Raw genomic sequence first — 25,845 nt, 5'->3', positions numbered from 1 at the left:
ATAGCAACGTCAATGGTCTTTTAGTTTTTCAAAGTAATGTATGCTAGTATGTAAACTTAGAAAATTAGTACTAAATAAGTTACTAGTTATTTCTACTTATTTTAATAACATAATCCCCGTAGAACTTAGTAAGAGCATAAGTAAGTAGCGACAGTATTTGTAAACAGTCTGAGTGGTGTAGGCGGGAAAGTCAAATTAAAAAATAGCTACGCAGAAATGTTTGAATTCGTCACACGATTATCAAAACAGCAGCACGTGAAACGAATGTTTTCGCAAATTTTTACGCATGTTATTGCGTAGTTTATAAATACATATAGTCGAAATAAACATTACACAATATTATTACGTCGAAAGTGTAGGTGTTGGGAGCATTTCAAGGTCATACGTAATGGCGGGAAATGGTAATGCAAACAAGAGTAATGAACTCCCATAAACAATACAAATATTATTATTAAGATAATAATACTTAATGATATTTCTTTGTTTCTAAATATTATAGTAGACGCGCAGTCTGTACCTAAGTGATTTCCAAATCAAATCTAGTTAATTCGTTGAGATTTATCAAGTGAATTGAAAAGCGACCTACATCTCTATTTTTTAGTAACTCAAACAATCCACATAAGGTGAAAAACAAGCAATGGAAGGAATATTATTTAAGAATATCTTAAAGTTGTCAATAACAGAATTGTGTGAAGGAGAAGCGGAGTTGAGAATTCACAAGTGTGAAAAGGATAAAATATAACCTGACAGTATGAAAGAGATAGAGAATTTTGTAACCAACGTGTTAGAAAGAGACCTCTAGAAAACAGTTTCAACAACATCAAATTTTCCCTTTGTGATTGGACGCATGCGTCATAAAGCTTTGCCAGGGCCGTATTTACGACTAACTTGAATTAGTAATATTTTGATTTAATAAATCCGTTTCGTTTTTACACTTTCATGATAATTTTTCGTGAAATTAAAAAAAAAATGTATCTATTCTTTAGTTTTTCTAGTTAAGGTAAAGTTAACTGTGTATTATGCATTTCGACATTTTAGTGAAGAATTTGGTATTAGCATTTATTTATAATAATGTATATTTATAGTACATGGACTGTCTACATATCTATATAGAGCTCTTTCAACTGTTTCATATCCTTGAAATAATAATCAATTAGGATATTTTTATCAATGTAAAATTGTAAATTACAGTGCGTACCTGGTAGAATACAATCAGCTGTTTGTAATGACAGTTCCTCTGACAAATACAAAATGGTTGAAAACTAAAGTTGGCAAACAAAGAAAGGCAGCGTAAAAGAGCCATTTGTCGTTAAAATACTGTTATATTGAGTGAAAGTTAGATAGTTTAGTGTGTGATAAGTGTTTTGTGCATCATGCTGGATTTAGAAATCGTTCCCGAACGTTCCCTGGGCTGCGATGCCTGGGAGTTCGTTTTAGGTAAGCACCCTCGTATGTTTATATCTTACGTCAAGGTTTTGCGTTGTATTTTCTACGGGACGCGACTTACGCAATGGTATTTTAACGGCTTGATCAATTAACCCCTTAATTAAAAATATAGTACTTAGTTAAGAGGTCGCATTGATTTTTTTTTCGAAGTGTCACGGGCCTTTGTTTCGTCTGTGGTACCAATGTTTATTTTTTTTTTGCTACACTTGACCATGAAATCGCTGTTGTCATGTTTATTCATTGTTTTTCGTAACACAATTATTTTGTTATGAACATATAAACATAGCATTAGAATTACGACCTATTTAAGATGAGAAATATTTTATGTTACATTTATGATTGATATATTAATGATAATGCATCAGACAACCTAATTAATTTTATTTTTTTATCTCTAAGCTGAAACTATTCTAATTATAAATAAATTAAAATGTTTTTTTTTTTTTTAATTATTATTAATTTCTTATCATGTTGAAAAGGATACATGAGTGATTTAAAAAAAAATAATTAATATTTTTTAAACTATGAGAAGGCAATGTTTCGGATAACAATGTATTTCTACCCACTCAATTTAAATTATGTATTATTCATATAAATAAATGAATAATTAATACACAATGTTTGTCAATAGAACTTCCTAATATCACTAGAAAGTATCTTTGATTTTTTTTTTTTGATAATTTAATGATAACTAAGTGGTTTTATTATTTTCCATAATAGTTTGTAATCATAACCAAAAATTTAACTCTGAATCATAAAAATGTTACAAGTAGACATACTATTTATATTATTAACATAGTAAATAGTCTACAATATATATTTTTATATCACTTCTGCACTCGGATACATTTTGTGCCTACTTAGTGATTATTAAATATATCTGAGTGTAGTTTTAAAAATACTTTAGTAATAACTTTCCCTAGTATTGTTTTATTCTCATAGAATGACTTATTATTATTTTGTTATCCAAAGCATCGAAACTTGTTCTTGAACTTGGCACAATAAGCTATGATTAATGCTATCTGAGGTACTAGACGTTATATATTATATCATTTTTAATTGTGTCTGTACTGTATCCTGTCACTATGGTCCCTTATTGTGTAAAGTTTGGAGTTTTAACACCAAGTTATTCAGGCTTAAGGCTACTTCTGGCTAAAAAAAATTTGACTGCTCTGCTGAAACTGCTCCTAATACTGGTTATTGGGAGCAATTTCTTATTTAAAAAATATATATCATTTTATTCAATTACTAGATAACACTCAGCCATGTTTAAGACTCATGACTTTTTGTCTAGGATCTTTATTTTTTACATTATAACTTGGTATTTGATCCTGGAAATAATATAACTAGGTAAAAAATGTATTTGATGTATGGATATATTCATTATTTGAACTTCTTACAAGATTTTTTTTTTTTTTTTAAATATTAGACTGTGATGCTAATATATGTATCTACAACTTTGTAATCACATAATCATAATGATAATTCTATCTATATTTTACAGCAATTCAATATTTAGGATGATATGCAATATAATATATGCAAAATGAACTTCACCCTTGTCACCACATGTACTATTTTCTATTGAGGCTGTTCTAAGTGCTACGCTGTCTCTAATGAGGTTTGCTGTGCCTCCAAGAGATGGAAAACTAACTATTTTTTATGGACTAAATCAATTTGAACCCATCTACATTATTTACCAGCTGCTTATCTAGCCGTTGAACCATAGAGTCATCTAATTACCTCTGTATAGCCACTGACAGTAATTACAGACTGTCTTTCAATTGTCCATTATGTATTATGTAATATACATAATATACAACTGGTTAATGTAATTACTTGTACTTTAATGTAAGTGATATATAATTTTTCTCTCTAATCTATCATTATTTCCTATGATTTTAACAAATTAATGAGCGAATTTTTACATGAATATGTTATCAGAATGTTAGTCTTAGTTTTATAGTGATTCCTGTTCTTCCTAGAAGAGATATCAAGGGTTCATGCTATGATCTTGTGAGATCTTCTGATCAATTGCATGGGAACTACAATTTAATCATCTGCTGGGCTAAGGCTTCCTCTCCCTTTGAAAAGAAGATTTGGAGCTTATACCATCACGCTGCCCCAATGTAATTTGGTGAATACCATGCGGCAGAATTTCAATGAAATCAGACACAAGCAGGTTTCCTTAGGATGTTCTCCTTCACCGCCGAGCACGAGATGAACTGTAAACACATATTAAGGAAGTAGCAAGCAGTTTAATTCCTCAATTATCGGTTAAGATGCTCGCATTCTATCATCTGGGTTATCTTAGCTTTGGGCTACTTGGCCACCCAAAATAATTTGAATTCTCTGATTTTTCTGTTGATACTTGTGTTCGTCTATTGGTCGTATTTCGACTATAATAATTGAAATTAGTGGAAAACTCATATATGAGTAAGTATGTTTGGAAATAGTTTCGACTTGTTTCATTTCCATTTTTTTTTATTGAAAACATTAAAGTCCTTCGATACAAAAAAATAAAACGGTTAAGAAAAGGAGTGGAGGTACTGAACTGTTTTGTCTATGCCTCTTTATAGATAAAAAATAATTAAGCAAAACAAGTGTTTGTATTATAAAAAGTTGTTCGTTTTCTAGTTGTTTTTAGCTTAAACGTTCTATAAGATATATCCATATGTCTTCAACCGTAAAAATATTTAAATTTTGTTAGGTAGGTGTGTGGTAAGTTGTTAAACGATATATTTTTTTAGTTTGCCAAATAAGAGTGCGAATCATCTAGCAGTTACTAATTAGTTACGCGTTCCGATGTCGTATGTGCAAAACGAACTCGCCCTATATCTATTCTCTCATCTAAGGATAATTTTACTTTGTCTAAATATTGGTTTTTGTATTGTAACTGGCTCACGCATGTAGTGGATCCTTAAAACTTGGGTGCCTAATGTAAATAAGGAACCCCAGATGGTCTCTTAAAAAGATTTAGGTAAGGAGGTGCGAGATCGCTAGAACTGCTTGTAACGGGGCGCCTAAGGCAGGACTAGGGTATCCTGTCCCGGATTCTCAAGCATTGAATAAGGGTTTAGATACATAAATGGTTATATTGAAGGACAAGCATATTTGTTTTTTTTGGGCTAGGTCCTTTGCTAGCCTACGCAAAACTTTTGACCAAATGAACAATTTAAGAACACAGAAGGCAAACATACAAACATTAATGTTTATTTGTTAATTTATGTAATAAAATATATATTCAATTGAAAATATCGATTGAAAATGAGAGAGCCGAATGTATTCAAATATTATGACAGTCGGTTGAATTAAGTCCAGATCGCGTGGCAAGAAACACAGGATGACTAAATTAATATAATTAACTTGATGGCTAATTAATATTGTGCAACATATTTGCGAATATCCTGGTAGGGCTGAGGATTTATCAAGCACAGGACCAACGGCTTCGCTTTCCATATTTCCATATGTTACAGAGTTATTATCGCAAGTTAACAGTTAAACACAATAACATATACGCATATTATGTTAATGTTATCGGGAGATTAATGTGTCGTAACGATGTTTTTCGTTGATATTAATATTTTTCGACCTTGACTACAAACAGCTGTACGCACATTTTACAATGGTTGGCGAATAATATATAACTATCAGTGACTATTTCATTATCTGCTTTGCATAATTCAATCTACTATATATATTAAATTACTTTGCGGTAGGGCTTTGTGCGACCCTTCTGGGTAGGTGTTACTTACTCATTAGGCAAAGCTCAAAATTGTTGTGTTCCGGTTTAAAGGGTGTGATTTAAGAAATGGTTAATATTTTTACTTTTGTACCATATTGGCTCATTTTCCCGTCACCTATTAAATAAAAAAATAGTACCCATACATCGCCAATGTGCTATCAACCTTGGGAACTAAGATGTCCCTTGTGACTGTAATTAGACTGGCTCATTCATCCTTCAAACCGGAATACAACAGTACTAATTATTGCTGCTTTGCGATAGAATATATAATAGGTATGCAGTACCTACTCAGGGAGGCTTGAACAAAGCCCTAGCTCCAAGTGAAGGTACCCGATTTCCTTTTGTACCTGCTACAACGTGTATGTATTTATATTATATAGTATGTTTTTAGTGTATAGTTCAGAAGACAAAGCGTAACAAACAAACGAACAAACAAACCAACAATAAGAATTTTTAAACGTTTCGTGTTAACAAAAATAGTTGTTTACATTTATTGCAAAATTATTTCAAGATTTTTTATTGGACGCTTATGATTAACTTTAATACAATTGGCTAGAAACTTATTAAAGAAAACATTTAATTGATCAAAAAAAGTAATGTGTGATTTAATTACCTAATGAGAAGTATCTCATTAATTAAAATTGTACATGCTAATTAATTGCATGTATTAAATATTTAAATGTATGTCAACGTATACCCTATTCCAGTGGAAGTAGGAAAAAAGGTAAACAAACCTTAGATTTACATATTTCATGCGATTTACTAATAACTCAGCTATATTGTGCACTACTGAGAGTTTATGATTAATATATATCTTTATTTATAATATAACACTTAACTACTTATTTCCACTTAATTTTACTTCCAACATTCCGTTAACGTTCAAGACGCAATTATTTCGCAAATCCATAGTAAATATCATAGATTAATCAAGCTCTCGACCAATGATATCGCATCAATTTGCTGTCAAATGTTGTTTACTTGGCTTTTGTCCTCTTATGGTTGGAATAGAGTATATGTCTAAAGTAATATGCCGTACTTATAGTGTCCCATGGAAACTTCGGCTTAGAAAGAGTTGGAAAGAGTGAGTGTTGTGACTGTAAATTTAATTTAATTGGACAAATAGAAAGGTGATTTTAATCATATCAATGTTTATATACGGTCACCATAAACTTAAAAGCATTACTTTATTTGCTTTAAGCGAATCTTGAACTGAATTTCTTAGGGTTGTGGCAATATCCGATTAATCGGCCTCGTCGTCTGCTAGAAATTGGCCTTTTGTCGGACACTATTTATTTATCAATGTTTTAGTATACAATACGTATCTTCCACCATCATCGGCCACCATTGTCCATGGACATTGGTAATGTAGATAAACTAAACATCTCTCACTTCGCCAGTGCTACATCAACCTTAAGACCTTCGACGTTCCTTGGGCGTGTAGTCAAACTGGCTAATATATTTAATAAAAATAAATCGGAACACAAAAATGCTGACTATTCCTGCTTGTCGGTAGAATATTAGTCGGTAGTTTTTTTAACAATGATATTAATTGAGCTTAAGGTAATCTTAAGCAGAAGCTTTGTGAGATTCGATGATTCAGCCCTCCCTCTCCAAAATCATCAGAGTTCTTCCATGACTAATCGTAAAGTTAATTTGATTTAAGTTTTTGTAATGCGTTACACTACTTAAAGCACAATAAAATGCTATGTACTTTTTTTGGTGTTAATCCAAAAGCGACTATCCTGAATCCATTGTTCATTTGTGCTTCTCTGTAAGAACTCACTCCACATCTCAACCGTGAATTGTTAACAGCTGATTTGATATGTGTATCCTTCAACTATCGTAATTATTATAGTGAATGCCGCATATCACTCGCTGGCATTTCACGATCGTGTTCTGAGGTGAGTTTAGGTGTTCGTTCAGAATTGCTCTCATAATGCAGCTAATTTTATTATTTAACTCAAATGTTATTTTATTGTCGTTGTTGAGTACGTTTTTACAAAGGCAATCTAGACAATTGAAATTTGTTGTTGCCTGTGTCATAATACATATAGAAATTAAATTTCGTTAAATAGCAGTAAAAATTAAAAAAAAAACTACTACAAACTATCATATATGTAATACTGTCACACTATGTCACGTATGTGCTATGACTGTAGCAATGGTTTAAAATAAATTAACCATTAATCATGTTTCTCTGTGTTGAAATATTTCGGCACAACGCGGTCAATTGTCAAATGAACTTAGTTTAGTTGTAGTGTGTTCACTTAAATTAGCATTCTCTGGTTAAAATCTATAGGAGCTTTGAAATAAAACTAGTTTTTAACGGATTTAATCGCGTATATACGGGCAGACTGTGACCGTGACCACGAACACTGCAAAGTGCTCGAAACGTCGGGATGTTAAAATAATTAATATACGCGATTAAATCCGTTAAAAACTAGTTTTATTTCAATGTGTAATAATCGCGAAAATCTAAGACAACTCGATAGGAGCTATTTATTGGACCCTTTCAATGTCTGTTGTTAATTTATCGAAGTCCGTTTCACTAATTTAGCTGTAACGTATGAGTAGACATCAAAATCTAAACATTCACTTGTATTGTCTCATTCAACGGCAGGAGGAGTAAAGGAAATTAACTAAATTTGATCTTTAATGGACATAACATCATTGTTCGTGTTATGAAATCATTTATGGCACTGATTATGAATTCGTGTTAAAATGCCGATTTGTATGAATGTATTTACTTGGTGGTAGGACTTTGTGCAAGTCCGTATAGTTAACACCTACTCAAGAGATATTCTACCACAAAACAGCAAGACTTAGTTTTGTAGTGTTCCTGGTGAGTGAGTCAGTGTAACGACAGGCACAAGGGACATAACGTTTTAGTTTCCAAGGTTAGTGGTGCATTGGCAATGTAAGGATTGGTTGATATTTCTTTCAGCGCCAATGTCTGTGGGCAGTAGGGACTTACCATCTGGTGAACATTAAATGATCATTAAATAAATACGTTAATCAAGAACGAAGAATTTCTAGTGTGCATAATATATCAGATCTATTTGCAAATCATATAGAATAGACTATACTGTAACGTTCTTATATAAAAATAAAACGAATGTCGTCTATTTATCGCGAATATGAATAAATGTATAATTTCATGAAATCCAAATTGAATTGTCCCAAAATAAATAATTTGTTGACGTATATGAGTTTATTTGAAGTGAATTAAAATTTAAATTTCGTTTAATGATTATACAAACATTAGCATATAACGTTTGCGTTACATAGACAACAATGGCGTTGAAACAATTGGCCTATAGTTGGTTAGACTATTGTTGTGGATAACGGGACGAGAATTCAAAACGATTATGTATCTTCTACTTAATACATAAAAATGAATATGTTTGGCTACTAAACTATAATCGATTTTGATTAAACCTGAAGTTGTTTTCCGAGTTTAAATTTTCCGGCCCCAAAAAGCAATTGTTTTCTTTGTAAGTCGTAATATAATGTCCAGTTGGTGTTCAAGAAATGATTGGCTTTTATTACGAATAGAAGAATCTATCTATAAGACTATGAAGCGTAATTCAAAATGTCCCCATAAAAAATGCTTCGTAAGCGAAGCTATTCAGAAGAAAGATTCTCATTCATTCTTATTTTAATTAAAAGTAAGCGCTTTTGTTATATCACTGTGCAGAGAATGGCTATCTAATAATTTGTAAGTATATAACCGACAACGGTACCTATGGACTTCATCTACCGCGTTGCGGGTAGATGAAGTGCATAGGTACCTCTGTAACGAATCTTTACCAGTAACTCACAAAGGATCGTACGATAACGATAGGTGTACTACCATTATGAATAGGCAAATGCATAACAGTTCTGCAGCGTTATTATCTAAGAATTCACTTCGTATCTCACTCGTTAAATACTGACTAGTGACTTAACGTGATACGTCATTTCAATCCGTGTATCCAGTAACTTTTATAATTATTAAAGCTAATGTATCGTTTTATCGGTGAGTATCGAGTTTTTTCTTACAGAACACCTGTACTTTGTTAGTGACTGACGAGCTTTAGTGTTGCCAATAAAAATAAAACGTATATAAGAATAGAAAAGTATCTTCGACCCAAACGTAATTCGCATGTCTTTTTAAATTTTGGGTGATGATATCTATAGATATAGTCGAATTTTAAATAGCACTTCTGTTAGTGTGTCTGGATGAGCCATATTTGTCTCCAGCAGGAATTGATTCCGCGATCCCGGAATAGTGTAGGAATGACATTGGTTATTTTAATACTTGATCATATCTATCTCTACATATTACAAAACAATATCACTTCCCGCTGTCTGTACCTTTACATCTTTATACTATGCAAGGGGTTTTGATGCGGTTTCCATCAAAGAGCAGGATAATTCAAGGGAATGGTTTACATGTATAATACTTGCATATTATAGTAAAGAAACGTGACCTTTTTTATGTTTTTTCTTCAATTTAAAAATTGTGTACATATACCCTTAGTGTACCCGTGTGAAGACACAACGAATAACTAGTTTAGGATTGGTGCCTCGAAATAAATCATACTGGCACGTCATAAATAACATTAATCTATCCAATAAAGATAAACATAAGACGTACACGTGAGTTGATATGATTATTTGAGGAAACAATAACAAAAAAATATACAATGTATTACATTGAAAGCAAAAAGAGATTATTATCTTATCGGGTCGTTAAGTAATACTAACATCTAAATCAATGTCAAATTTTCTCAATAATAAAGAAATAATATTAATTATCTGTCCTTAAAACCTGACATAAAAACTTTATAAAAATAACTCGTATATTTAGGCAAAGACAAACTGTTCAGTGCGTTTTCGTTCTCTCTTCGTCAGCGATTTTTTTTTTGACGTTATTGCTATCAATAAAAATAATTTGGAAATAGAACAGAAATAAAACGTTCGAAATATGAAAATTCATATAAATCAATTCTCAAATTTTAAATAATAATTTTTTCATTAGTTTGGCTGTTGATAATATTGGTCCGGATAAGTGCACCGAGTATGCACCATACATGCACCGTGATGATTATGACATTCAGCACGATGGTCTCAGGTTCTCCTCTACTTTCTCTCGAAAATGTTTGACATTGAGCTTTTTCAATGTTTGATAATTACAATGTTATTATTTATTCTGTTGTCAGAATAAGCGGCGTTATCGAATATAGGACTCAGTAAACATTATTTGTAAACTCCCTAAGGTGAGATTCGTAGACTTATTAGAAATATATTTTTAGGTAATTACATTTATGTGTTTAATAAATTCTCTAGGGACGATGAAAATTAATTATAATAAATAGCAAACGAACTATAATGATTATTTTTATTATATTAACTAATAAAAAATTTTGTTAAACCAATCAAACGATTGTCACGAAAGTTTGGTGATGGTGATGTTCTGCGTAAGCTTGTGAAGGTACCTGATCTAAGACTAAAATCCTTTATACGTTTGCCCTTCAATATAAACGTTTTATAACGACCCTTATGAACCCGTGTAAAGTAGAAACTTATATTTGTTTATTTATGACTAGCGACCCGCCGCGACTTCGCACGGGTGCAGTTTATTAATAAAGAAAATTATATGATATAATTTACGACTATACCCTGTAGCACTCAGGAGCAATGTCCATATCTGCGTGTGATTTTTTTTAGAATTGTGTCTATTTTTCCCTTGATTACCCCCTACGTATAAACGAATTAATTTTACCTTTATATCAATTTTATAAAGGTACAATTAATTCGTTTATATAATATTCTATGGTATGTTTGTTCATCGAGGGATGTGTTACAAGTTATTATGCTTTTGTTAATAAAATCTCATTATTTTTTTATAATTTATTTGAATCATTTCGAATTAATTGTGTATTTTATTTATATATCTTCGAAACACCATCGGCATATTCACAAATTTTTGACTAAAAGTAGGAAACAAGTTCTTGTTGATTGTGATGTGTGTGTACCATAACAACAACACTAAACACAACACTCCTACATGAATATATATATATATATATTTAAAATAAAAACAAAACCACGTAAAGTACCTAAACACGACTTGTCTATATCTATCTATAGTAATAAATGATTGGGCTTTTTTTCTTAGCGTGTTTCGGAAGTTTTAATATAACATAATAATACTATTACAGTCTCACTCATTTTAAATTTATTGACGCGAGGTATTCTTGTCTTATTAAGCACTTAATATTTTAACTAGTGTACGCGTACAACTTAACCGATGATTGCGGGTTCAAACCCGAGCAAGCATCACTGAATCTTATTGTGCTTAATTTGCGTTTATTCTTCATCTCGTGCTCGGTGGAGATAAACATCGTGAGGAAACCTGCATGTGTCTAATTTTAACGAAATTTTGCCACATGAGAATCCACCAACCCGCATTTCAGCAGCTTGCTGGAATATGCTCCTAACCTTCTCAAAGGGAGGCCTCCTCGCCTTAGCCCAGCTGTGGGAAATTTACAGTCTGTACATGATGCATATGCATAATATAATATAATACTCGTATAATAAATATACTAGTGGGTCTCCCGTGAAACTTCATAATAATTTTTAGGGATTTCGAAACCTGTGAATGGTTTTGTTTTGATTTCATTTCATTGTAAACTGCAAGTCACTCATCTACATTTGGCGCCAAAATGATGAAACATTTCTTTAATGTCAAATAGTATACATTAGTTCAGGTAGAATTTGAGTTTTTCATTAGTAATATTCTTTAATTTAACAGTAGGTGGTACCATTTTTCTTTCTCAAAAATTAATTCTTTGTTAAATTGTAGTAATTGCGAAAATTGAAATCAATTATCCTCTTTAATTATCAGCACATCAACGGCTGAAGCTTTTTTAAAATGAGACCATGACCGATTTTTATGTGCAGCTATCGTCCCATAATCACTGGGACAAAAATCGGCTTACGCTATTAATATACAAGATAAGTGTCAGCGTGAAGTAACGCTGTCCGAGGTGATCGCGTAAATAAAAAATAACATAATGTTTTGACAACTATTCTCTTTTTTTTTTAATGGCTTTTATTTGTGCCAAAGGACACAGATTATTTCGCCAATGTCACGTGCGATGGAGAAGAAACGATAGAGATTGTCCGGTGCGGTCGAGATTACATTTAATTTTGAAGGCGTAATAGTAGTAGACGGACACCCATACCCTAAAACAACACAATAATAATAATTTGATAAAAAATAATTGCTGTTGAAAACACATAAGAACAATCACAAAACTATTTACAGCTTAATCTTATTACGTTCAATATTTACATAGAAATTTACAAAATGGACTGAACACAAACATTAATAAACCTTCATCATTAATAGGGCGAGGAACTTTAGGAGGGAGAACGTCGTAAACGGGATGAAGAAAACAGTATACGGGATAGGGAACCTTCGTCTAGGTCACACTCACACAAAGAGTAATCTCTAACCCTAATTTTACATTGACAACGATTCTCTACTCACACAAGTAGAAAAACCTAAATAAACAACTTTGACATTGAATCGGCGTGATGCCATTGGTCGATTGCCAATTCGAATAATCTATGATATTCATTATGGATTTGCGAAAATAATTGAGTCGTTGTGACGTCGGCGAAGTAGTAATGGAAGTAGTTGTAGGTAGTTAAAAGTGTAAAGTTATATGAATCGACAGGTTTTTTTTTGTGCACAATATAGAGTAGCTATAAGCAGATCGTTTGGATGTCTAAGGTTGGTTCATCTTTACTCGGTCCCCGATTTGAGTAGGGTACAGTTGCTCCGCGCGGTTTCAGCCGCGTTGAAAGATACCGATCCCCCCCACCCCCGGGTTCCTAGCGTGATATTATATAGTCTGTAACTTTTCTCAATAAATGGCTTATCTAATGTTAAAGTAAAACGTAAATAGATTGAATTATTTTACCGAGATAAGCGGGTACATATATAGGATAGTATTTCTATTCTATAACAATAGTATACTTTATCTATGACAGAATTTGTTATTATAATGTAACAGACATACAAACAATTAAATTATATATATCGATGAAACTCTCGTAAAAAAGTACATAGTACGCGTGTTCGTGTTTAGTGTCATTAACATTCTTATCGGTCATGCGAGGGTAACGAATACTTATCATAGACATAACAATACCATTACATTGAATTGTTTGTGGGTTAAATCTCATATCAATTAGATTTTTATAAGTATATACTATTGCATAAGTGTACTAGGATAACAGATGATCTGGAGAGATGACGTGACATCTCGGAGGCAGTAACAGCAACTACGCACAAGCCAAGATTAATTAAGAATAAGAATATTTGATTTTTTTTTGTGGTTAATGCCACATTAGATTAGCTAGTGCAAGGCGAACGTTTGCTCATTTAAAACATTTAAATCTAATGAAGTACATTGTGTCAAGTTCAAAGAATATTTCTAAGTAAATTCATACCTAAGAAGAACAACAACTTCTATTGGCATTTTAGGTTGTATGATACATATAATATGTTTTATTCTTGCATTGTAAGCACAGAATTAACTTACCTATGTTTTACTTGAAGATAAATTCTTAAATCCAAGAGTGCCCCAATTGGCGCCCAAATCCGCACTAATGTACTGAGTCTGTGGTCTCAATAGCTAAAATTATTTCAAGATAGCTTTTTTCCTTACGTCTTTAGCCCCGTCTAAATTAGTAAGATAAAATTACCAAGGCATCAATTTATTAAGGATCTGTACCCAAAGGGTAAAACGGACCTTGTTACTGAGACTCCGCTGTCCGTCCGTATGTCTGTAAATTATCACAGACGATGATGACAAAGAACAGAATAAAATAAACATTTAAAGGGGGTTCCCATGCAACAAACGCTGTTTTTCCGTTTATATACTAGATAATGGTATGGAACTCTTTCTCAGAAAATCGTGCGCGAGTTCTACTCACGTTTGTTAGTATAAAACCAATATTATTTATGTTATATAAATTATTGGTTCCTTAAAATATGCCAATAATTGGACTACTATAGTTGTTTATGAATCGTACTACCCGTCACTAGCATTTATTAGCATTATCTCAAATAAGCTTATGGATGTATTTAATTATTATTTTTTTCGTCTAAAATTATAACAGATGACTGTGAATGTAATTGCTTTGAACTGTGACAGCTCAAATTAATATTTCCCTCAGATCCTGCATTTTCTCATAATTCACATGTGTCTCCTTATTCATGTCTCAGGGTATACTCTATTTCAAATTATACCATAGTTCCGTAGTCTTCTGGTTCGCCAACAGCTAGATATAGTCAAGCGACTATATAAATATATTTTAATGACACGTTAAATTAAAGTCGTTTAATTAAAACCATGCCGGTTCATCTGACCGAATTTCGGGTATCGCGGCGAACTCAAAGAATAATCACATAAAATGTTGTAGATATAGTGCGCAAGTGTGTTCATAGTAGGACACGACCCACGTAAACGTGAACTTTAGCTGAAGTTTGCGTTTAGAAACTGGAGCAAGCACGACTGAGCTTACATGTCCTTATTTGGGTGCTCGGTGACGGAAAACATCGTGAGGAACCTTCAATTTGTTTGTTCATAATCTGCCACATGTGTATCCAATTAGCAATTTCGTAATGCAATTGAGCAATTCAACACACTTTTGAAATAAGCTCCAAAATCTTCCCCAAAAGAAGAGCGGTGGATGGGAGCTTTCCCAGCGTCGGGAAATTTACAAGCTGTTACTTTCAGATAAATGTGAAAAACAATTATTTAAATGAGTCTTAAATTTTCAAGTACCATTTTTATTCCGTTGAAGAATTAAATGAATTACGTTGGAATGAAAGAATTTATTTTGTTTTACAGGAATGCACTTTTCGCAAGCGGTCTCCATCATTCAGAGTCAAGTTGGAACGATACGTGGTGTACAGGTTCTGTATAGTGATCAGGTGAGTTTATCATCATTTCGTAGCATATTCAAATTTCAGAAGGAGTAGAGTAGAGTATAGAATTGAGAATAGAGTATAAATAAACAAATTTGACCTTGAATTGATTTAACGTCATTGATTGATCTTTAATTATCTGTATTAATAATGGATTCGTAAAAAAATGACGTTTGTGATGTCGGATAAGTTATTATTTATTGAAAAAGTTACACCATCCACTTATCGCTAAGCACTTAAAATTAATATCTGATGTGGATAGCGTTCTAAATGATACGTCTTTAAAGGTGTAAACAAAAAATATGGTAGTTAAATTTAAGTGTATATAAGTTAAGTGGAATACGGTCGTATTATAAAGAGATATGAATTAAGAACTGTTTATAATGCATAATACATCAGAACTGTTAAAAAATCGCATGGAATATGTATGTGAATTTTACCCAATATGAGAATATTGAAAAAGTTTTTGGTAAAGATCGTCTCTTTTAAGGTCTTATTCGTAGCGAGAAGTTATATAATGTTTCTAACTCAAAAAGTATCATTGAAATCATGCTCGTAGACTCCTTCAGTATAAACTCTTCAGCTTTGTAAATTAAGTTGGAAACAATTACATTTTCCATGATAAAAATTACTTTAAATGTTGATTCAGTTGATAAGCTAACGGCGCGGCGTAGCGAACGCAGAGTTTGATTGTGTTCAACTTTGTAGTATCCGTGTGTAACTTTAATAGAGAGATAGAATTATAAATATGTCTTTTACGGATTCCTAAAATGAAAATGCCCCCCCCCCCACACTTTGTATCTGTTTTGTATTTAACAAGAATATTAAATGTATAGTGTTTCGATTTTGCACGAGAAACAAAACTAGCCTCCATAATTGCGCATTACAGCAGTTTGTAATTTGTAGCCTTTGTTCAATAATTTTTTTGATAGCAATATTTACTATAAAATATTCACTTAAAAATGGCGCCTAACACCGTACTTAACCTTTTTTAGGGCAACTTATAAAGACTTGTAGCCACTAGAAAATACGAGCGTTTCGGTACATACTAAGACCTATTGTGTCATACAAGTGGCTTGTACCAGATTTTCCAGCAGGTTTCAGTGTAATTTAAAATGATTATTATGTAATGTACATTTAAAATAATTACAAATATCGCCGTTTCTTTTTCTCTTCATTGAGTTACTAGAAGTCTGGGCCCTCATAAAGCGAACCTTTTAGTTGGCCCAGACTTCTAGTTGAGAATCTTCAAATGAGATATAGTTTTTTAAATTAAATTAAATCGCCTGAAGCACAGACATGTTTTTTTACCTATGTTCAAAGGCCCCACTTCTTAGGAACCTCAAAAGTCTTTTAAATCTGGTCCTGTCAATAAACACAATAGTACAAATGAAATCACAGGCGAATGTCCTACTTAAAAGACTCGACATACTTAAGAAATAGCTAAATGTTTATTTTCCTTTTCGCAAAACAGTTGTACATGACTCATAAAAAACTTTATTATGATTTCGTGGTACAAAGACTTCTCTGTTAACACAATGGTTTAATTAATAAATTTGTTTACATGAAATAATTTTAATCATATAAAATTGTTTATGATTTTATACATTCATTTGGTTTTATGATCCACGCGGGTCCTAGCATATATAGCCATGTGATATATAGCCCATTTATTGAGAAAGATTATAGTCCAACGCAATAAGTTTTTTTTTAATTGGTTTAGTAGTACTGACACAGGTATGAATAGGGCTGTCAGACAATACGAGATCATTTATAAAGATGCGTTTACATGGACAATTTTTGAGAATCAATTAGTGGGACAATCTAGACTGTGATGTGATGATTTTGTAACTCCAGTAATCTTAATGTGTCGTAATTAGGGCGTTCTGTAGTGTAACCATCGAAGATTCGATTTTGAGCAATACGTTACACTACTGCCTCATCTATGAGCGTTAAACTGTAACGTACCAACCTAAGCTTCGATTTTTAGCACTCGCTGCTGCTGACCTCGCACTTGCTCAATGTTAGATATAACTGTGCAAAGGCTCTGTTCATCTTTCTCATTGATGTAATGCTCGATTCTGAAGTGTTACAAAACAGACGAATACTCCCGAGAAGAGACCACTCCTACGAAAAGTATTGTCAAACTTATAACGAATATTGACTATGATATATCACGACCTGAAAACTGATAATTATTGCACAAAATTGGACTATTTATGTCAGAAAATGTCTTACAAATTTTGAATAAGTAGTATTTAAAATTTTGAATTATTAGCACCCCATGTGTGTCGTACATATAATATCAATTTAAATTAGATCAAAACAGCGATATCGCTACTCAAACATACTAAGACAAGTGCAGTGTCGCTTTTAGTTCAGGACGGTTGTTTATCTTATTTGACGTAACAAATTTATTTAGATCAATTTATATCCCGAACCGGTGATAGCTGTACATTTAATATAATCCTGTGAAATGACAAGATATCAAAGCGTGTAGAGTCCGACTTGAATAAAGTATGCTCTAATTTTGATGTATGCATGTGACTTTTTATTAACTGTTATTTGTTTATTGTTTCAGAATCCACTGTCAGTGGACTTAGTAATAAATATGCCGCAGGACGGTATACGGTTAATATTCGACCCGGTCGCGCAGCGGCTCAAGATCATTGAAATTTATAATATGAAATTAGTTAAGCTTAGGTATAGGTGAGTACATTTTATTTACTAGAATACGATTGGGAAGGTGAATTAAAAAAACAACGGAAGCGTCGAACTGTTCGACGCTTCTGTTTTAATTCCTAGATATTTGTCGATAGCATCACCAAGTTTCTGTAACAATATTTTCTATATTTGTTTGTCTGGAGACATCTTTAATTAAACCTGAGGCCGTCTTGCACTGTTATGATATTAATGACGTACAATCAAGCCATTATCAAGAGTGACTAGCTAACAGTACACGTTTATAGTTCACAATTGCACTTTCTATTTTGTTACTCAAATAATCCTAAGGGCAATCCAGCAAATCCGATGCGTTGGGAAAAAGTTCAGGCGCAGATCATAATGTCTGTACGGTATTTCTGATGCACAGGAGCTTACTGACTCCGAGTAGCTATTGAGAATTACTGGACAGAAAAACCCTATAATTTTTTAATGGCCTGATCGAAGTATTGAACTCAGGTCATCGGAATATATGCCTTATAATCTAGTCACAAAAGAAACGACGTTGTCTAGTTATTTTTGTACATCATGATTTAAATTGTCTATATATTTTCTACTTAAAGTATAAGTGTTCGTATCACTTAATTTATCGCGAGGATATTTATTAAGGCCAGACAGAATTACGATTCCACCGTTTGATGGAATTAATAGTCATGCGGTTCGATCACGTTCGCCGTGCGATATGGTATGATGAATTGAAAAAATAATACAGTCACGTCCGTCGCCATCGGTCGACGTATGATTTGCGACGTGTAAATAATCATTCCGAACGGGTATCTCTTCGACCTGATGACCTTTGTGCGGTAACCAGCCGCTGCAGATGTTCAGGGACGATGCTTTCGTATCTCCGCTGATTGTTTAATTAATTATTAATGTTTTGATCCTTGATGAATGTATTGCTTTCATTGTATTCAGAATTACAGCTATTTAGACGTTAATGTTGTTAAATAGTTTGAGAATAATTTGATTGAAAAAATATATGATTCGTTTTTTTTTATAGTTATCCTTATTTGTTCGCTTTGAACTTTTTCCCAATTTTTTTTTTTAGTCCAAATTATAGTTATATGATGATAACATAACAATTTTGAGTTTTTAAACATATATCAGATTAGTAGATATATATTGGATGTGGATTAGAAATTATGGAAACTTATTTGATATTCGTTGGTAACATGAAAATATATCTAATATAAATGATATCATGATATATTTATTTACCTATTATAGGTAATAACGTTATCTAAGAGTCGAGCATCAATCAGTAGCGTGAACTATAGATATTTATATTTAAATTGTAGTCAAAAAACGTGGTCAAAAGACTTGCGTTGCTTCTCGCTCCAACTTCATGGATTCGTGAAGGAAGATTTACGAGAAGGATATTTGATTATCAAAAATCTTGATTATTTGAAAGAACAGCTTTCAAATTTAAATCTTGCTGACTCCTATGACACGTTCTCTTCACTGAAAACCAACAACCCAACCAATTACCAACGTTATTCTGTGTTGGAAGATTGGTCTATTCGATGTAGTGTATCAAAATTTAATTTTATTATTCACAAGTATATCATTAACAAGCTTTCGTTTGTCGGATAGAATAGTAGCATGTGAACAAACGTCTCACCTTTTGTCTCATTATAATATTTAAAAATCCATTCATCAGAATTGGTAGCGGCTTTTCTGGTTAAGTTAAGCCGATATACATTTGATTTTCTTTTCTAGCGGTATGTGCTTCAACTCGCCAGAGATAACGCCATCTATCGAGCAAGTCGAACATTGCTTCGGAGCGACTCACCCCGGTCTGTATGACAGCCAGCGTCACTTGTTCGCGCTCAACTTTAGGGGTCTCTCTTTTTATTTCCCCGTTGATAGTAAATTTGAGGTACGTTTATGGTAATCTGGAATGTCTTATGTGTATATTTTTATTAGGTGCAAGCACGTTTGGGTAGATACTCATGATGTGTTCTACCGCCAAACAGCAATGCGTCATACCAGCATAATAGACATAACATCTTCATCTTATCAGGCCCATTATCGTTATCTGAATCAAAATTGAATTTTAACTGTATTTTTTGTACTAAATTGACTTATATATATATATATATACATACACATACATAGATTCTTCTTCTATGGATACTTCTAACTTAGAAATTCTTCATTAGGTTCAAGTACAATATTTATACAGACAATTCATAGCTTTTATTGATGCGTTGGATTATTGTTTTAGAATGTAATATAATTTCAGCCTGGATACGCGCACGGTCTGGGCTCGCTGCAGTTCCCAAACGGCGGCTCGCCCGTCGTCTCCCGAACAACGATATACTACGGATCACAACATCAGGTTAGTATAACATTAAGGCTATTGATCGGTTTTTTTGTCTTTAAACGTATAGTGCTACGACGATATTGTTGCTTTCACTAAATTTATATCAAGAACTCGTAGGGTTTAATGGTGTCAGTGCCCAATATTCTGCTTAGGATAGTTTTATATAACAAACTCTGTTCTTGTTACTTTGAAGACTATTTCTAGTTGGTAGTAGGGTTGTAAGAACTTGCTTAACTCAAATAAAACGATATTTCTAGTGTATTCTTATAGTATTTTATAATAACAATCGTTAAGTTTACACGGCGCCGAATGCAAATATTATATATCTCCACACACCATTTCCCGCCATAACGATTATCTGTCAACGTCTTATGTTGCAGATTAAAAAGACAATACTATAATTATTATTATACAAGTGACAGATATCCGTCTGTGGTCCACAGATAATAACAAATCATACAATATTCAATATCAAATACGACATTTTAATGGAATCTTACGCTATGTGCAAGCTCCTCTGGGTAGGACCCACCCTCTCATCAGATATTCTATTCTTTCTCGTTGTGTTTCGGTTTGAAGGGTGAGTGAACTAGTGTAACTACAGGCAAAAGGGACATAACATGTTAGTTCCCGAGGTTGGTGGCGCATTGACGATGTAAGGAATGGTTAATATTTCGTACAGTGTCTATGAGCGTTAGTGACCACTTACCATCAGATAGTCCATTTGCCCGTCAGCCTACTGATATCATAAAAAAAATCAATTTTTAAATGAATGAGATCATTATTGTATTTAAAACTTAACAATTTTTCACTAGTAAGCTAATTTTGACCAGATAGGTTGGATTCAATAAAGTTTTATTTAATAGTTCAAGTGGTCTCTCATTTAACGCGTACCGGTTTTGATAATCCGGTTATTCCGGTCGAGATGGGTTTCAAGGACGGCTTGATGTTTCCTAGAATGCTAGTAAATAGTAAATTCCATGTAGAATTCGTGTATCGGGTATTTATCACATCTGGTTTATTACAATCGATAAAAGTTACACCAGTTCTACCGATGACCTGGTGTTTTTGGTCTTTGGAGTCGGTTTGGAGGCTAAATCATCATGCTTCTCCAATGCGGTGTGCTACTCATCAGATATTCTACCGCCAAATAGCAGTACTTAGTATTGTGCTATGCAGCTAGCTATGCAGGGTGAGTGAGACAGTGTAACTACAGGCACAAAGGACATAACGAATTAGGTTCCAAGGTTTGTGGTCATTAGTGTGATGTAAGGGATGTTTATTATTTCTTACAGCACCAATGTCTACGGGCGGTGGTGACTACTTATCACCAGGAAATAACAATTTCTTTCCAACAAGGTGTTTCATTTATTTCATACAAATTTTCAGATATCAATATATACACGATACAATAATCTGATATTTCCAATGTTTTATATTTTAGCTAACACGGTCAGCCAGCGGAGGTCGATGCTCGGCTCCTTTAGCGGACTTGCCTCTCTCCTGCTACCGACACCAACTGCACCTGAGACGGTGCGACGTTCTCCGGTCGCCCACTGCGACGCTCGGATTACGCTTGCACATATACACAGAAGGTGAGACATATTGCTCACCTTATATTCTCGTATAGTTGACTTCGGTTTGAGGTTTAAAGAATTGAGCATCTTGTACGGCATTCAAATCAAGTCAAATCTAAATATACTTTGTTCAAATATAACTTTTGAATCGTCATTGTATAGAACTGTATTAAACGTAAATATAGATTTTGCCGAGAAGAACCGGCAAGAAACTCAGTAGATACTATTTTCCATCCTTTGCAATATAATGTCAGTTAAATACAATTATACATATATTTCGCCTGGAAGTCAACCAGTCCATTTAATCGAAATACTCGGCGCTGTTGTGTTCCGGTTTTATCGGTGAGTGAGCCCGTGTAACAACAGGCACAAGGGACATAACATGTTAGTTCCCGAGGTTGGTGGCGCATTGGCGATGTAAGGAATGGTTAATATTTCTTACAGCGTCTTTGTCTATGGGTGGTAGCTACAATCGGGTGGGCCATCGACCCGTCCGCTTACCTATATCCTAAAAAATAGAATTCATTAGCTACGTTCGGTATTCGATTCAAGTCGAAGGGCTTCCGAGCCAATAGAGATGTAACCGCCGGCGGGCTCTATAGAGCGCGGCGGCCCCGTTAGCGCGCTGACCCCCCTAGCCGCAGGCGCGCGCGCGGGCTCCCCGGCGGCGCGGCGGCGCGTGGTGCGCTTCGGCGACAGCTGCCAGGCCGTGTCGCGCGCGCTGGCGGCGCCGGCCCGCCTGTACTACAAGGCGGACGACAAGATGCGCATCCACCGCCCCACGGCGCGCCGCCGCCCGCCGCCCGCCTCCGACTACTTCTTCAACTACTTCACGCTCGGCCTGGTGAGTACCCGCCCGCTTTTCATTTATTTATTTTATCGATTATACTCGCTGCCTTCTGTTCACCGTCTTGAATAGTCTCGATCGCCCGTCAGCTGTGCGGGTATAAAAGTTGTCCCTGTCTGTTCTCCGAGATATCGGGCACGCGTACCTGATAGATCTCTCGATACTCATTTTAAATTGTTTAAAAAGTTTGTCATGCCCTGACATTACAGGACGTGCTGTTCGATGCGCGTACGCATCAAGTGAAAAAGTTCGTGCTCCACACTAACTATCCGGGTCACTACAACTTTAACATGTACCACAGATGCGAGTTCGAGTTGAACGTGCAGCCAGACAAGTGAGTTATTATTTCGTGATCATTTGTTATAAATATTTTGCCGATACTAACTTTTTGAAGTTAATGGTATCGCATTGTAGTTAAGATTTCTTACAAAGATTTCCTTGACAAACAATATTTATGAGTTATTTTTTACGATATCTACAAAATAGGAAGATCAAATAATAACCCCCCCCCCAGATGCGAGTCGAACGCGCTGGTGGAGTCGCTGGGCGCGGTGAGCATCACGGCGTACAGCAAGTGGGAGAGCGTGTCGCGCGCGCTGCGCGTGTGCGAGCGCCCCGTCGTGCTCAACCGCGCCTCCTCCACCAACACCACCAACCCCTTCGGCTCCACCTTCTGCTACGGCTACCAGGACATGATCTTCGAGGTGAGCAGCTCATGAGTGAACATCCTATCTATCTTTTATTCTTTAATTTTTCCTGGAAGAGTTCACTTTCTTAGCAATAACGGTGTATTAGTTATGTTATGTGTTATCGTCACCATTGTGATGGAATCCGTCGTAATTCTTCGCAGGTGATGTCGAACAACTATATTGCGTCGATAACTCTGTACCAGCCAGAGGGCACCCGACCTCACTACGCGGTCAGTTCCATCGCGTGACACAACAAGGTAAAATAGTAAACTACTTTTTTTTATAAACCCCTTATCCATAGTCGATGATTGAAATATATAATAAAACTATTTTTTAAAATTTACTTATAAATATTTTAATAGCTATAATATTTATTATCAGGTATCTCCAAGCAAAGGTAAAAAATTCACATCCTGAATGCAGTCGGTTTGTCAGTTATATACAAAATTAAAAAACACTCCACTCATGTGGCAACACTGCACCGTTCGACGCACGAACCTTCTGGCAATGTGACACATATCCCTTACAAAAACCAACCTAAGAGGTAACAGTATTTGAAAAAAAAAATGTGATAAAAACTGTGAAAAAAAAACTAAAAAAAAAATAAGTGAGTGACAGATCTCAAGATGGTGTGTATACGTTTATTTAATTCCTTAGCAGCAATGGACAGTAAAAAAAAATATTTTATTTAAAAAAAAAACATTTAAGATGATAGTGCGAAAGTTTCTCTTAATAATCATAATTAGTCAAATGTGTTCTTAAGTTTTACATATTGACGGGAAAATTTGAATTTTTCATTAAAAAAAAAACATAGTTTATAAGGAGTTGTAAATATTTTTTGACGTTCGAAAAAAAAAATATAAGATATCATAAAAATGTATTTTTTCTAAAATCATTGGACAATTTGCTAGAGCGTGTGATTATTGTGATAAAAATGGATACAAAAAAAGAAAAATGTGCAAATAATATTTTTTCTCGACAGCACCACAATTACGCCTCAAGTGGCTTTCTTAGTAGACTAGTTATTTAATTTATGTAAATATTACTCCGTAGGCAAATCTATTCGGCGTCTGAATATCCTATATACTAGGGACCTAGTTCGCTTCGATATACTATAAATCATACCATTTCAATAAATCGGGTCTTGTACATAACAGACTTATTGTTATTTAAAAAAAAAAAGTTATCTAAAAGACATTTGTAAGGTCCTCGAGTCGAATATTTTTGTCTATGGTATTATCGTCAATTTGACATTTATTTTATCGATGTCTATGGACTATTAATAATGTTGTTTTTCGATTTCTTTACAATTTTATACATAGCGTACGGTTAGCCGCGTATTCATTTGTAAAATTTAATTCATATATAAATTCATGTATAAGTCCATAAAATAGAACAAAAGTTCAAATTTCGAATACGCATTACATTATTGATATCTGACAGATTTGATACAAAAACTATTTTTTTTTTTAATAATCGACGGCATTAAAGCCTGCTTATAAATTTGATTAAATTCAAAAATCGAAACACTTTTGTAAGTGAATACGTGGCGTTATAACTTGAATGTCTTTTTTTAATCTACTTATTTCTCTTATTGCTCACCTCGTGCGCAATCTAGGTTTAGGAATAGGCTTTCTAATTGTGTGAATGCTTATGCAATGTATGTATGTGTGATTTTGATATAGATAATTGTCACAATATTTTTTTTTATTTAATTCGAATGGAATTCTGTAAAGTTATATTTAATAAAATAAATCTTTTTTAATTTGATATTTCCGATAAAGGCGCGTAAAATTATGTCACTGTCAAGTTTTGAAAACTCGAAAGAGATCGACGAAACAATTTATTTAATATAATTAAAATCTTATTTCTTTTTATTATTTACATATCTGCAATGTTAAATAAAAAACATCTAAATTATATTCAATTAATTATCTGTTATAATTTATTATATAAAATAAATAAAGATTCCATTCGAATTATCGTAAAAATTACAATACAATATGGTTCAAGCCAAAAACGACTTACAAATATTACCATTTTTATTATTAAGTTAAACAAATAGCTCAATACATGCGGAAAATATTACCTTTATCAATTGGACCGTGTAGAAATGTTTCAGGAGAAATAAAATCCACTTTTAAAAAGTAAAACTAAATTTTTACTTGACATTATTCTGACGTTGACATTTCAATAATTAACGGCCTTATTTAAAATCGTTGTTTAGTGGGTGCTTAGTTAAACTCAGTTTTTTTTTAATTGAAATATGACAAACGAATCAAAATATACATCATTTAAATAGACAAGAATGTAATTCTATAGAATCCTCATTTTGTAGGCTATATATTAAATATTAAATGAAAAGCTAGTAACGGTTCGGAAATAAGATTCTAACCGGCGACAAACTACTACTCAATAGTTAACTTAAGAATCATTGTTCCGAAGATTATCTATCTGCACTCAAGGAAATTTTTACATTTCATAATATTAGTATCGTTTT

The 25,845-nt window shown here is 33.5% G+C and overlaps 1 protein-coding gene across 3 annotated transcripts; it reads left to right on the top strand.

Moving 5' to 3' along the window:
• The first annotated feature begins 1,239 nt into the window (after positions 1-1,239).
• Positions 1,240-25,622, top strand: LOC125073320 (PHAF1 protein CG7083). Of its 3 annotated transcripts, none has more exons than XM_047684101.1 (11): positions 1,240-1,437; positions 15,109-15,191; positions 17,767-17,894; positions 19,626-19,785; positions 20,152-20,247; positions 21,677-21,827; positions 22,454-22,653; positions 22,866-22,990; positions 23,171-23,360; positions 23,507-23,602; positions 23,727-25,622. In XM_047684101.1, exons 1-10 carry the CDS (start codon positions 1,374-1,376, stop codon positions 23,591-23,593), a joined length of 1,284 nt encoding a protein of 427 aa, XP_047540057.1. In that variant the 5' UTR covers positions 1,240-1,373; the 3' UTR covers positions 23,594-23,602; positions 23,727-25,622. The 3 variants fall into 3 exon arrangements, with proteins under 3 accessions (XP_047540057.1, XP_047540056.1, XP_047540055.1); XM_047684100.1 differs by having other exon boundaries at positions 22,448-22,653; XM_047684099.1 differs by having other exon boundaries at positions 22,412-22,653.
• Positions 25,623-25,845: the final 223 nt, after the last annotated feature.

This window comes from Vanessa atalanta, chromosome 24 (genome assembly GCF_905147765.1).
Source record: "Vanessa atalanta chromosome 24, ilVanAtal1.2, whole genome shotgun sequence".
Lineage (NCBI taxonomy): Eukaryota > Metazoa > Arthropoda > Insecta > Lepidoptera > Nymphalidae > Vanessa > Vanessa atalanta.
Note: the sequence above shows the minus strand (reverse complement) of the source record. Positions and strands in the feature narration are given on the sequence as shown.

Bases quoted from the DNA above. Each gene is read 5' to 3' on its own strand.
- LOC125073320 (XM_047684099.1), top strand. From the start codon at position 1,374: ATGCTGGATTTAGAAATCGTTCCCGAACGTTCCCTGGGCTGCGATGCC. The intron at 15,192-17,766 runs GTGAGTTTATCA...TTATTGTTTCAG, and splicing joins AGGTTCTGTATAGTGATCAG to AATCCACTGTCAGTGGACTT. The intron at 20,248-21,676 runs GTTAGTATAACA...TTTATATTTTAG, and splicing joins ACTACGGATCACAACATCAG to CTAACACGGTCAGCCAGCGG.